Genomic DNA, 15,266 nt, shown 5'->3' on the forward strand with positions numbered 1-15,266 from the left:
TTTTACTATTTTACCTACATTACCTGTAACTTATTTTCTGAATATGTTAGAGTTTTTGTTTTACCCCTACCGTTGAATATTTTTTCTCCCTTATTTGTCAAATTATTGTTCAAATGTTAAACTTTCCCTACCTGTTTCATTCGGAAACACTTACTTCTCTGCTCTGTGTTTTGTTCTGTATATAGTTCTATTTATATAATTGTATGGAAAGTTGCTGTTTTCTTCCATTATAAGGTGAAGTAGATTTTAAAATATTTTTATTAGAAAACAATTTATATGCTTATTACACAATCAAAACAAATGTATATAAGATCCATAATTGCTTGTACTTTGGAGCGAACCACTGTTAACACCTTGGTTGTAGTCTTCCAGGTCCTTTTTAGTACACATGTATATTGGATAATTTTGTTTGCAATATACATATATATATTGCACTTTTCTTGGATTATATTGTGCGTATGTTTTGGTTACTTAATATTTCTAAATTGAAATATATGGAAAATATCTATCAGTAGTATAAGTCTACAACATGTAAAAATATTTAACTCTTTAGTAGAAGCAGTGCATACACACAGTAAAAATAAATCAAAGTGAAAAATTAAGCATTTCTCTCTAAGACTTCCAGTTTTCTGAAATGGACCTACCCTATCATTCATCAGAATTCATCAGGATTTATAAGGCCAAAATTTGGAATAAGCCTAATTTGTCCATTGATTCTCACTGCTATTTATTCTCTGTGCGTATTATGCTGGAGGTTCTAGTGTCTGCACTAAGGCAGGAAAAGAGGAGAAAAAAATTTTTTCCTTATTCACAAATGATGACTATATATGTATGGCAAAAACACAGAAAAATCATTGCTGTTAATTAGAGATGTTAGCAACTTGGTTGGAAAAAAAAAATTGATGTAAAGATTATATTTCTAAATACCAGCAACAAATAAAAATTAGGTTTAAACAAATATCATTTACAGTACTGTTAAAATGTAGGAAGTATGAAGTCGTGACTATAAGAGAGGAGCAGGATTTATGGCACAAATTATGAAACTAATAGATGTTAACCTAAATAAATATACTGTGGTATATACCGTAATCATGGATTGGACAATTGTCGGGATGGTGGGGGGGCTTGCTTCATGGATCTTAATTGTGCAGCATGTCGGCTACAAGTGGACAATTTAATATTGGAAAGATATCACTTTTCCTTGTGTGTGTGTGTATGTATATATATATGTATGTATATATATATATATATATATATATAAATAAGTAATTGCAATCCTAGTCAAAATTCTGACAAGTTTTTTTTTTTTTTTTTTGGAAATTGACATCTAGTTGTGCATTTATGTGGAGGTCCAAGAGGGCCAAGAATAGTCAAAGCACTCATGAAGAAGAACATGAAGAGGGCACTTGTCCTTCCATTAAGACTGATAAAACAATAATATATAAACAGAAATGGAATTTTTGCAGGGCATATAGATAGGCATATAGATCAATGAGTCAGAATAAAGAGCCCCCCCCTCTGTACACACACACACACACACACACACATAGTTGTCTGTTTGTCTGTCGGTCTTTGGTAGTGGTGATGGCCATGGTAGTTACACAAGCGCTGAATTTCAAAATACTATTTTTAAGTTGTATATTTATTTCAGATACCTTTAAGAAATTTATAAAAAATAAAACAACTAAAAACGAAGAAACAATTTTAAAAAAACCTTCCCTTCTCCACTCCATACAGGGGCAAACACTAACAGGTTTTTTTTTTTTTAATTAAAAAAAATCAGTTAATTTATTTTTGGCTGCGTTTGGGTCTTTGTTGCTGCGTGTGGGCTTTTTCTAGTTGCAGTGAGGAGGGGATACTCTTCATTGGGGTGTGCGGGCTTCTCATTGCGGTGGCTTCTCTTGTTGCGGAACACGGGCTCTAGGCGCGCGGGCTCAGTAGTTGTGGCTCGCGAGCTTAGTTGCTCCACGGCATGTGGGATCTTCCCGGAGCAGGGCTCAAACCAGTGTCCCCTGAATTGGCAGGCGGATTCTTAACCACTGTGCCACCAGGCAAGTCCAACAGTTTGTTTTTAATAGTTTACCGTTACAAATATAAATAATGTAGTTATGTCCCATTTTTTGAATTAACAGAGTTACTTATCTATTGACTCATCTGAAAGCTGAAGAATATAGTGCACATGTTACTGTTTTTTCTCCTTTTTCCTGCCTCATTGTCTTACTTATGTTATTTTAGATATTTTAATTTTTCTACTGACTTATTTATTTATTTATTTTAAAGCTTAGGGGAAGTCAAGAGACTTCTTCGCAACAGGATGGAAATTTAATTTTATTTATTTATTTATTTATTTATTTATTTTTGGTTCCGTTGGGTCTTCATTGAACACGGGCTTTCTCTAGTTGCGTCAAGTGGGGGCTACTCTTTGTTGTGGTGTGTGGGCTTCTCATTGCGCTGCTTTCTCTTGTTGCAGAGCACAGGCTCTATGTGCGCGGGCTTCAGTAGTTGTGGCACACGGGCTCAGTAGTTGTGGCACCTGGGCTTAGTTGCTCCACGGCATGTGGGATCTTCCCAGACCAGGGATCGAACCTGTGTCCCCTGCATTGGCAGGCAGATTCTTAACCACTGTGCCACCAGGGGAGTCCCGTGACTTTATGACTTTAAGCAATATACTTAAAGCCTCTTTTTTAAAAAGTTGATCATTAACATGAGATACTTGTGGACTCTTTTCAAATGAAGGAATGAGAATAAGAAAACTTTACATCTCTCCATTCTTCCATCTTCAAAATGTCAGTGTTATAGATAATGTTTTTACATTCTGTTTTATAAGTATAATTAAATGTTACATATTTTATCTCTGCATAGATTCCAAAGTTGAAAACCAAACAAAACATCATTACTGAATGACTAGGTAGATATTTTTCTCTGTAAAACCAAGTAGTGTGATTGAATGAACTCTTAGAAGAGAAAATACAATCCTTTGTTATTAAAATTTTTACTGTGTAGGGGAGAATTTTACATGAAAAAAATATAATAGACCCTCATTTAAATTTCTTTCAAAATACACTTTTCCAAAGTCATAAACAGTTGTCACTTTTTCCTTTTTTTTAAAAAACCTCATGCAATTGCTTTTCTTCCTCCCTTCCTCCTTTCCCTTCTTGCTTTCTATCTTTCTTGGCCGTGCTTCAGGGCTTGTGGGATCTTAGTTTCTTAGTTCCCCGACCAGGGATTGAACCCCGGGCCCTCAGCAGTGAAAGCACCAAGTCCTAACCCCTGGACCACCAGGGAATTCCCTCTTATGTTTCTTTTTGATTTATACACCAGCATAGAGTACAGTAGTTCGTTGTCTTTTAGCTTCCTATATTAAGTCTGGTGTTACTCTGATTCTTATTCCTTTTTATGTAGTGTGTTATTTTTCACCCCAGAAGCTTTTAAGGTTTTCTCTTAATATGAGAGTTCTGAAATTTAACAAGGTATGTCCAAGTGTGGATTCCAGTCCCTACTTCCGAGTGTAATTGCTTGGTGTTTGGAGATATCTGAATATTATATATATATATATTTTTTCTTTTGATGACTTCTTTTTTTCCTAGTGTTTCTTTCTTACCCTTCATTATCTCTGTTCTCCTTTTCTGTCATTCATATTGAATGGATCTTGGACCATCTAATTCATTCTCTGTTCCTTTTAAGTTTTCTTTAATACTTTTCATCTCTTACATTTTTGATCCAATTTCTGGGTATTTTTCTTAATTTCAGTTTCGTTCTCTTCATCTTTTTAAAATCTGTGTCCATTTTAATTGCTTAGGTCATTGATTCAACTATTAATTTTAAAAATTCAATGGTGGTAAAGTTAATTTATAGCAGCTCTGTTATTCTCTAATTGTTCTTTTTTCATATAACTAGACAGGTAGGTTTCTCCGAATTGTCTCTGAGAAAAAACTAGGCAGAAAGTGAGAAACAGTGTGAGAGTTCCTCAAAAAGTTAGTCTTAGAGTTACCATTTGACCCAGCAGTTCTACTCCTACGTATATACCCAACAGAAATGAAAATGTTATATCTACATAAAACCTCGTACATGAATGTTCATAGCAGCGTTATTCCCAATAGCCAAAAGATGAAGGCAACCCAAGTGTCCATTGTTGGGTGAAGGACTAAACAAAATATGGTATATCTATAATGGAATGTTATTCAGCAATAAAGAGGAATAAAGTACTTATATATGCTGTAGCATATATGAATCATGATAACATTATGCTAAGTGAAAGAATCCGGTCAACAATGCCATACACATATATATTATTCCATTTATGTAAAATGTCCAGAATAGGTAGAAATACAGAAGATAGAAAGTAAATTAGTGTTTGTTTAGGTCGGGGGAAGATGATGTAAGATTGGGTTTTGATAGCTAAAGGGTATGGGGTTTCTTTCTGAGTTAATGAAAATACTCTAAAATTGATAGTGATGATGGTTACAGAAGTATAAATATATTTTAAATGATCAGATTGTAGACTTCATATGGTTGAATTGTATGATATGTGAATTATATCTCAATAAAGCTGTTATCAGAAAAATAAAGAAAAAAAGAAAAAGGCAGGCGAGGAATCTACACATTTGCTAGATAAAAGAGGACTTTTTCATGACAGATTAGAGCATTTAAACAGATCTGACTCTTGTGGGTAAGGTAGGAGTAGTTGGGCAGCTACCCTCGTGTACCAAATATAGTATTTAAAGAAATTGCTCTTGCTGTTATGTCTCCTGTCACTGCTTTGTCAATTCTGTTACATTTGCTTTCTGTTAAATTAGAATTTATTTCTCAAATTCGTTGTCTGTGCGTGGCATCTTTCCTTGCTTTGTGGTGCTGTTATACTTTTGTTCATTTTCATATATGAAAAACATACTTTTTGACATTTAGTCAGATTTGGAAGGGGAAGCAAACGTACGCTTCCTCTTCCATCCTGAAATGTGAGGTTCTATAATTTTTATACCCCTTGAACTAATTTTAGAGATAACATTAATAAGCAAAATTTTGGTTTCTGTAGAAAACTCTTAGTTGACTGGAATGAGGAGAAATACACTGATTTCTATGTGTTTGTAATTAACAAGTAATTCTGAGACTGCAGTTCTGAATTTGACTAACCAGTGAGTTGTATGTGACCTTTGTTGGACAGTCTGCTCAAATACTTTATGCCTCACTTTCCTTGTTTGTTTGTTTGTTTGTTTTTTAAATGGCAGACATAGGCCGGTGAAGCCTCAGCCACATCCTTCCATTGCTTCTTTTTTTAAATTTTATTTATTTATTTATTTATTTATTTATTTATTTATTTATTTATTTATTTATTTATTTATTTATTTATTTATGGCTGTGTTGGGTCTTCGTTTCTGTGCGAGGGCTTTCTCTAGTTGCGGCGAGTGGGGGCCACTCTTCATCGCGGTGCGCGGGCCTCTCCCTATTGCGGCCTCTCTTGTTGCAGAGCACAGGCTCCAGACGCGCAGGCTCAGTAATTATGGCTCAGGAGCCTAGTCGCTCCGCGGCATGTGGGATCTTCCCAGACCAGGGCTCGAACCCGTGTCCCCTGCATTGGCAGGCAGATTCTCAACCACTGTGCCACCAGGGAAGCCCCTCCTTGTTTGTTAAATAAAGGCATTCTGTTTATCCCTTTTAGTTTTAAAATTGATCATGTTTACAGTTGACCCTTGAGCAACATAGGTTGAACTGTGTTGGATCCACTTAATAAGTGGATTTTTTTTTCAATAAACATAGTTTACAGGTCTTTAAGTGTGGGGAAAAGTTTGTGTTTGGTTAGAGATTACAGTATGTGGAATCAAAAGAACTAGAGTTTGAATCCTGATTTTATCCAAACTGCTTTAGCATCCTGCCCTTGGGTGAGTCATTTATCAGTTCCTTTATTTTTGAGGCAGAGATAACTGTCCCCGGGTTTTTCCGCAGAGGGGTCGGGGATTGGTGTGTTGACGCCTCTCTTCTCCTTCTATCCTGCCTGAACAACTCGCAGTGGAAGACCTTCACATAACTTTTACAGTCCGCCTTCAGTGTCCATGGTTTTACATCCTTGGATTCAACTAACTGTGGATTGTGTTGTACTGTACTATGCAGGTATTTATTGAAAAAAAAATTGAAAAATATAGGAGCTAATAGTACCCACCTCATAAAGTTGTGAGCATTTTAAAAAATGATTTGGATAAAATGTTTAAAACAATAATTTTTGGCACAAATAATAAATATTATATAAATGTTAGCTGTGGAACCTCACCCTAAAACGTCAGAGGGTTCTGAAATCCTGTAAGTTTTAGAAAAACTGAATAATAGTCAAACAGGTTTCTTTGTTTCAGATATCTCAGTGCCTTTAATATGCTGATATGCACTATGAAAATTCAAGATGGAAATAGAGTACACACATTTCCTACGCTTATTTGGTCACATAATCCTTTTTCTCTAGAGCGTCTTGCAAAGCTAGTGTTCTTTTTAAACCGTAGTAGTCTAGAACCATGTTGGTCCAGTAAGGTAGCGGCTAGCCTTGAGGTTATAGATACTCAAATTTAAGTTAATAAAGTTAAATAAAGTTTAAAATTTTATTTAAGATAAAACTCATCAGTCACACTAGCCACCTTTCAAGCGTTCAATAGCCACGTGTGGCTAGTGGCTGTCAAACTGGACGCACAGATACAGAACATTCCCACTGGAGTCAGAAAGTTCTGTTGGATGGTGCTGGTAGAATTTGATAACAAAAACAAAGTAAACAATAGAGTATGTAGTTGGTTTACTGTAATTTTAGTATCTATAATAAATTTAGGCTCATCTAGTTCTTCCCGAAATATTATAGTTGTTTGATTCTTAGTCATTGGAAGGAAGAAATTAATGATGATGGAACGCGGAAGACTATAACTTAAGGAAAGTTCTTGAGAAAGTGAGAAAGGATGGTGTTGCTGTAACGACAACAGACTGGGTGGCCTACAACAGAAATTTATTCTCTCAGTATTCTTGGGAGGCAGAAGTCTGAAATCAAGGTGATAGCATGGTTGCACTCCTTGTGACGAGCCTAGGGGAGAATCCTTCCTTGCCTCTTCCAGCTTTTGGTGGGTGTTGGCATTCCTTGGCTTCCTTGGCATATGGCCACATCACTCCCATCTCTGTCTCCATTTTCACCTCGTCTTCTTCTCTCTGTCTTCTCTTTTGTCCATTGTAAGAAGACCTGGCATTGGATTTAGGGCTCACCTGGGTAATTCAGGAGGGAGGATCTTACCTGAAGATCCTGAACTTAATTATGTCTGCAAAGACCTTTTTTTTCAAATAAGATTACATTCACAGGTTCTAGGGGGACATATCTTTTTGGAGAAATTGGCTTTTGAAAGTGGAATGACCTCAAACGAACATGGCAGTTGATCACTGTATGTTTACTTTGTCTATTCATTCTTTCTTTCTCCTCCAGTCTCTAATATCACTCTTAGCTGTTACATAGTTCAGAAAGTAATTAGAAGAGAACATTTCCTAAACTACCACAACTAGCCACCTATCTGCATCTGGGACTATGTGCTTTGTTTTCTCTCCTGTTAGTATTAGGTGAATATTATTAGTGGTATACAAATAACTGCTGTCAGCATTTTGGCAGGTTTGCTAATTGTGTTTATTGGCATCTCAGGGTTTTATAGATGGGATCTGAAGGCAATTGGAAGTATGGAAGTGGGTATAATAACTGTGTTTTTCCTACTCCTAATGTAACCATCTCTGTATTTATCTCTTTTTATATTTTGAAGTTCTGTGAAATGTTTCATTTGAGTAAAAAGATCTACTTCCATACTTAAAAATTTAAAGTTTGAAAATACTTTCCAAGACTGGCATCGTTTTTGAATACTCTATTCACATCCCAATCTCTCTCTTCTTTGACTGATCTTCTGTACCACTTGCTGTCTACGTTGCATACATTTTGTTGGTTGATAATTTGGTATTTTAAAATTTTCTTTTTCATGTGTATTCATCCTTTTGCCCCTCCAAAGCTTGTAAATCCTTTGAAATTAAAGTGTATACGTATGCCCTTTGGTTATCTCCCACAGCGTCTAACATGTTAGAGACATGTAGTAGGGAATATTGACTTGTGATCTGGATTATTAAATGCTATGTAATTTGAGACTTATTAGAATCAGTATCCATAGCCCTTTGTCTGGGTATGTGTAATTCTACGGGTTTATATGGATCATCTTGTATGAAAAGTTTTATGTATAGTTAGTATATGTATTTTCCTGGAGAGACGTTCTCTAGCTTTTATCAGATGCCAAAGTAATGAAGTATCAAAGGTTTAGTTTGTCTCTCTCTGCCCCTGTATTTGGCAGATACAGAAATTGTGTCACTAAGCAACTTTCCTAGAATCATACAACCCAATGTAATTTCCCAATTCTTTAAGTTATAAACCAGTAGCCTTTATGATATCTAAAACTTTTAGAACTTATTAGAATATACATTTGTAAGGATTTTAGAGTTCAACACTTAATATAGGAAGATATGCATTGCTTATAAATAATAATTTATAAAGTTTTATTTTTACCTTCTGTTTAGTTTAATGGCTAATTCTGGTCAGCCTATACATTTTAAATTCTTATAGTTGTACACTTGTGGAAAGAATTTCTTAAGTATGGAAATTTAGCAAAGTTGTTTTTTATACAACATTTTAATTCATTTATTCAACATTATTATGTAGTTCCAAAAGTTTCACTAAATGTGATTTAACGAACTTCTAATCAGAAAAATTTGCATTGTGACAACTGACAAATGCTAACTTACTTTTTTCTACTGTGATTTCCTTTTAGGTTTGATGAACTTGTAAAAAAATTCAAAGTTGAATATCATGCTGGTGGCTCTACCCAGAATTCAATTAAAGTGGCCCAGGTTGGTTAATTATTTTAAAGGTGATAAAGAAATGGATTCAGAATGATTCTAGACTTTTGGTCATTGTGCATAATTATTCCAATCTATATTTTGTTGCTATAGAATATTTTTGTTGGTTTTGAATGTTTATTATTCATTTACATTTCTTCTTAATTTCTTGTGGAATCCTTTGATTATTATTTTATATTTCATGTTACTGATTTGTAGAAATTCTGCATATTTTATAGATAGTATTCTTTTTTATTCTATAAATTGGAAGTATTCCTTATTTGTCATTTGTACTTTAACTCCGCTTATCATGTCTTTTACTTTGCCAAAGTTCTTAGTTTTTTTTAATATAGTTAAACTTTATGGCTTCTGCATTTCATATAATACTTAGAATGGACATGCTTACAACAAGATACTATAAGTTTTCTTGTTGTATATATAAATACATATATACCTATATATCTACATAGTTGTATGTATGTATGTGTAAATTTATGTATCTGTGTCTATATCTATATACGTCTTCCAGAGGGTAATTGGATAAACTCATTTTGACATATACTCTACAAGTTACCAGCGTGACCTAATTTTAAGTGGGAGTGTTAGTGTTCTATTTAAAGTTCCAATTAATGAAGGACATGAAAAAGCTTTACAGACTTCTGGTTCTTACCTCTACGATTTGTAAACTAGCTCCAAATCCCACTAACTGCAGTCAAAGGTCAACTCTGATGGACTCAGGTCATTTTGATTGTTTTATTGATTAATGCTTCCCCTTTGAATTTTAATTATGGGCCAGAGAAGTGGAAAATTGACAAACAAAGGTTGAACAATTTCTGTTTTTTTGAACTAACTTTTATTAGATTTAGACATATACTGTAATTATCCTGCATACTTCCAAAGCTCAAATTTAATCATAGTATTAAAATATTGTAGGTTGTAAAATATTGTGTGCAGTGGCCTGAGGAGATGAGGTCTTTGTATTTGTCAGCTGATTTTGTTTGTTTGTTTAACATTCCGGTGGTCACTTTGAGAGCTCAGGTTAATGGAAAAAAGACAGTTTACTTCTCTATTAGTTTTCTCAGGCTGCCGTAACAAAATACCACTGACTGGTTAGCTTCAACAACAGAAATGTATTTTATTACAGTTTTGGAGGCTGGTGCCATCTAAGATGAAGGTGCTGTCAGGTTTGGTTTCTGGTGAGGCCTCCTTCCTGGCTTGTAGATGGCTGCCTTCTCACTGTGTCCTCATGTGGGGGTGGGGTGGTAGGGGGAGCATTCGGTTCTCCAGGAACCGAATCAACTGTATCTTAATCTTGGATTTTCCAGCCTCCAAAAAAATTTTTGTTGTTGTTCAAGCCATCCAGTCTATAATATTTTGTTATGGCAGCCTGGGCAGACTAAGACAAATTATATACCCAAAAGAATTGAAAGCAGGGTGTGGAAGACATACGTGTAAACCCATGTTCATAGCAACATTATATTCACAATAGCTAAAATGTGGAAGCAACCCAAATGTCCTTCAGTGAATGAATGGATAAACAAAGTGTGGTATATGCACACAATGGTATATTTTTCAACCTTAAAAAATAAGGAAATTCTACCACATACTACAGTATGGGTGAATCTTGAACATATATACTAAGTGAAATAACCCAGTCACAGAAGGACTAATGATGATGATTCCAGTTATATGAGGTACCTAGGTTAGTCAAATTCATAGAGATGGGAAGTAGAATGGTGGTTGCCAGGAGTTGTGGGAAGGGGAAATGAAGAGTTATTGCTTAATGGGCATAGCGTTTCATTTTTACAAGATGAAGAGAGTTGTAGAGATAAATAGGTGGTGATGGTTGTACAACAATGCGAATGTACTGTATGCTTTAAAATGATTAAAAAGGTAAATTTTGTATATGTCTGTTTTACTACATTTAAAAAATAAAAGTAGATTCTAGAAATGCTTCAAAAGGGAGTGATAACTTGATTCAAGTTACGGATTTCATTTGTTTATTCAATAATCAGTGAGGCGACATAACAAGTCAAAACCATGGGCTTGCTCTTGGGGCTGTGGGAGTACATTAGAACTGGGTTTGAGTTCAAGCTTTGTCACTTTATTGGCTATGAAAGCATGAGCAACTTTTATGGGCCTTTCACCTGTAAATGGAGGTTAATGCTTATTGCAGGTGGAAGTTGTAAGGATTTATGAGATAATGAATGCTTAAAAAAATTATGCTTCTTTTTGTTTTAATTAATTAATTAATTAATTAAATTTTTTTGCCTGTGTTGGTCTTTGTTGCTGCGCGCAGGCTTTCTCCAGTTGCGGCGCACGGGCTTTCTCTAGTTGCGGTGAGCGGGGGCTACTCTTCATTGCAGTGCGCGGGCTTCTCATTGCAGTGGCTTCTCTTGTTGCAGAGCACAGACTCTAGGCATACGGGCTTCAGTAGTTGTGGCACATGGGCTCAGCAATTGTGGCTCGCGGGCTCTAGAGTGCCGGCTCAGCAGTTGTGGTGCACGGACTTAGTTGCTCCGTGGCATGTAGGATCTTCCCCAACCAGGGCTTGAACTCGTGTCCCCTGCATTGGCAGGCAAACTCTTAACCACTGCACCACCAGGGAAGTCCCTATCCTACTTTTCAAAAGAAAGTTTGGAAAGTTTGGAAAGGGCTTTTTTCCCCCCATTTTTCTGAATTTTCTTCATCTTAACAGAATGTAAATTTACCCATTCATGGACAGAACAACCAGATTTTTGGCTCTCATTCATTTAAAAATACTTATTTCAATCTAGTCTTCAGTTGAACATCTTGTTTGGGTTTTTAGTTCCCCTACTATTTTGAGAGGGCTTTTCCTTTCCATCTGATTGATGATTCAACTACATAATTGCCCAGTTATAACTTATGACTAGGGTAACCACAGAGTTTTGAAAAACATTCCTTTAGAAGTACTTTTCTTTAGAAGGAGAATTCTTCAGATTTTCCTTGGCAGTCATTAATAGGAAGAACTGATTCCTTTGTACATAAAGCAGATATTTATTGGGCATCTGCTATGTGCTAGTCATTGTGCTACGTAGTAGCTGGTAACATAAGCTATGCCATCTAAATTTTAAGTAAAATGTGATAAAATATTTAGAGCCTTAGAGTGAACAATCTTGATATAATCTTGCTTGAATCTATTGTGGTGATGAATGAGGTTGAGCTTTATGGTGTTTAAAAAGTCTCGCCAGGGACAGCCCATCCGGGAAGGTTCTGGTTTTTGTTTTCTGTTAATGCACTTGATTGGTTGATTTTGGGCTTTTGTGTTCTTTTCTTATTCATTTGTGTCTCCTTCACCTCTGAGAAAAACTGGATTACAGTCTTCCATTTTCTCTATCATTCTAGGTTACTGAAGAAGCAAATACTGGACAACAAATACCAGTTCAGTGTAGCTACACTAACTGAATGTATGCTAGGTGCTGTGAACTGTAGATCTAAAATTAAGGCCAAGAATAAGAGTAAGAATTCAATCATCATCGAAGTATTCATAAACCATTTTTTATAAGTTTTTTTTTTTTGATGTGGACCATTTTTAAAGTTTTTACTGAATTGGTTACAGTATTGCTTCTGTTTTATGTTTTGGTTTATTGGCCGCGAGGCATGTGGGATCTTAGCTCCCAGACCAGGGATTGAATCTGCACCCCCTGCATTGGAAGGCAAACTCTTAACCGCTGGACTGCCAGGGAAGTCCCCATAAACCACTTAATTCTATATGTTTTTTGTTAGCATGTGCCATCTGTAATATGTGTTTTTTGTTACAGGTATTTTGAAAATAATTCAGTTCTTCTGTAAAGACAAGAAGGATAACAAGATAGATGAAATTCATAGATAGTAACCTGGTAGCTTTTAAGATTGAGGCAAAACTCATAGGATATTTTAAGTATAGATAGTAAATAAACAAGTAGCTTGGGAAACAGGCAAAGTTGATACAATTTGATAAATATGAATAGCAAGTACGTTTGTAACCTGTAAGAGGGCTAAAGACAGAATAAAGAAAAACTGTGTTGTAACAAACAAGAGTATTACTGATACATACAAAGAGATGGAAAGACCGTATTATGATCATATACCACTAGGCTCACCTCTCCAAAGATCACTCATTAGTGAAACTTACTATGTTCTCATTCTAACCTCCACATGCATATAACCCAGGAAAGGCAAATAAAGCCATGACTGTTCAGGCTCTTTTCCAAAGTGTTCCTGATTTTTAATATCTCCCAGGGACTCCTGTCTGTGGCCCCCTTGCTCAAACTGTGGCCCTGTTCTCATAATGATACCATCATCATCAGGGAAGGCAGATGAGGTGAAAAGCAGATGATGTTTGAACATTCAAGCAGTGTGGTCCTTATACTTGTTTGCACCCTGTGTGTTAACTTACTCCAACTCTCTCCCTTGCTTCTTGTGTGTTTTAAATGGATACATCTGTGATTTAAGCATCTTAATTTGGTTGGTAGGCCCTTTCCGTTCTGTGTCCTCTGGGATAGTTTGCTTATGTATGTATTGATACTTGGAGTCTACCAGGGCTTTAAGATAATTTCCCCACATCACACTAGGTTTAGATCGATTTTTCCTTGTTCGGTAGTTTAACAACAATAACTCTCATGGTAGCTATGGAAAAATATGCTGAAACATTGAAAGAGAATGTTACTTGGCAAAAATCATCACCTCTGTGAAAGAAGAAGTGGAAGTCATATGAAGAGTAAAGGTTAACATTGACAATGTAGAGCTCATTCTGTCAGATCTTACCAACAATCATACTTTGATATATCAAGTGATGTGACAAATCATGTCAACAAGAAAATCTTCCCACAAGCTCTTAGATAATTTAATTTGTTAAAACATGTTTTTGAAGATTTTAATTAAACCACAGGCAACATAAAACAGTATTGTTGATATCATGTCCAAATATAATTTCTAGACTTTTCTCACCTACATATTTGACAGTGCAAATTTAAATTTTGACAAATTCTATTCAGTGTAAACTTATTAATGAAAATAAAGATTTTATCTTCTAAATATCCTGCACACCTTGTATACAACACTGCTAAAAAAAGGGATGTGATTTGCTTACCTATGATATTGATGCTTTCATAGTGAACGTTTTTGGTCACTTTTCTGTTTTTTTTAAAAGTACAGATGCACTTAATGTGATTTTTGACTTAAAAAAAATGGAAGGAGATGGCCTCTTTGGACATGTGCCTAAAAGATGGCTATAATTGTTGCTGGACCTAGAAAATATGTCCTGCAGTATAATATTTTTAGAATGTGAGACAAGAAGAATGTCCTTATCTAATGTGGCAATACATTGAAGATGAGAATGCAGAGAAAGATTACAGTAAAACAAAAATTTATATGCCATTTCTCCAAAAGTGTTTGATGATATTTGAAGAGGCCATAAGGAGGCTAGGAAAAACTCATACAACAAACAAATGACTCATTTTTGTGTAATATGACTGCTTTATATCTCAAGAGGGGGAAAAGTTCACTATAGAAGGGCAGCCAACTTAAATAGGGCTTTCTCAGTGTCTTAACTAAAACTGTAAGTTACTTGGAATCCAACTTTGATAACAGAAATTGCAATCACCATTGTAGTTTGGAGTGTTTTGAAATAATGTTCATTTTAGGCATGGATAGTATATGTAATGAATCTATAAATGCAAAGGATATGATTGAATAAGCAGTTGGAATACCAAAACAAGCATTTAGATAGATTCAAGGTAGATGAATATTTTGTAGAGCTAGAAACTAATTCTTGTATATCTAAATGCCTGCTATTGCTAGTAAATAAAATCCTAAGTATTCCACACTCAAATGCTTTTGTTGAAAGAATATTTAGCTTGATGTCATCACGTTGGACTGACACCAAGAATGTGGAGATAACAGCAGAGCCATAAGTCAAAGTGAAATTTACTTTAAACTATATTCAGTTTTACCACACATTAAAGAAGGTGTCCTATGGTTTTAATCAGTTCAGAGAAGTATTATTGGAAAGGAAACACACAGAGTTAAAATACTCTTTTATTTCATGGGACAAAAAGGAACACGTCATTGTTATTTTTTTCTAAATTTTGGTAACATCTGTTTAATCCAACTGTACTTACTCTTCTTTTTAAAAATCTTATATTTATGTACGTTAAGAACATACAATATGGCCTATAGAAATTTAAATACGTAATAGTTTAAAAAAGTTAAAATAAGTTGCTATATTTATTTAGACAAAAGAAATGATTGTTATATTTTCCCATACATATACTGTTTAGTTAGTCCTTCTTTTAATTATTACTAATTGCCACTTGTTATTTATTCATATTGTTTCATTTAAATAATAGCACTTATGTAACAGAAAAGGAAATAATACAGAATAGTAT

General features: G+C 35.0%; 1 protein-coding gene across 4 annotated transcripts in view; it reads left to right on the forward strand.

The window, feature by feature from the left end:
- Window positions 1-15,266, forward strand: part of ADK (adenosine kinase) — a 511,904-nt gene that overhangs the window by 184,976 nt on the left and 311,662 nt on the right. For all 4 annotated transcript variants that reach the window (XM_068547943.1, XM_068547942.1, XM_068547940.1 and 1 more), the window contains exon 4: window positions 8,811-8,889. In XM_068547943.1, the coding sequence (XP_068404044.1) occupies window positions 8,811-8,889 (79 nt within the window). The remainder of the gene's footprint in view (window positions 1-8,810; window positions 8,890-15,266) is intronic.

Source organism: Eschrichtius robustus, chromosome 7, assembly GCF_028021215.1.
Source record: "Eschrichtius robustus isolate mEscRob2 chromosome 7, mEscRob2.pri, whole genome shotgun sequence".
Classification (NCBI taxonomy): Eukaryota; Metazoa; Chordata; class Mammalia; order Artiodactyla; family Eschrichtiidae; genus Eschrichtius; species Eschrichtius robustus.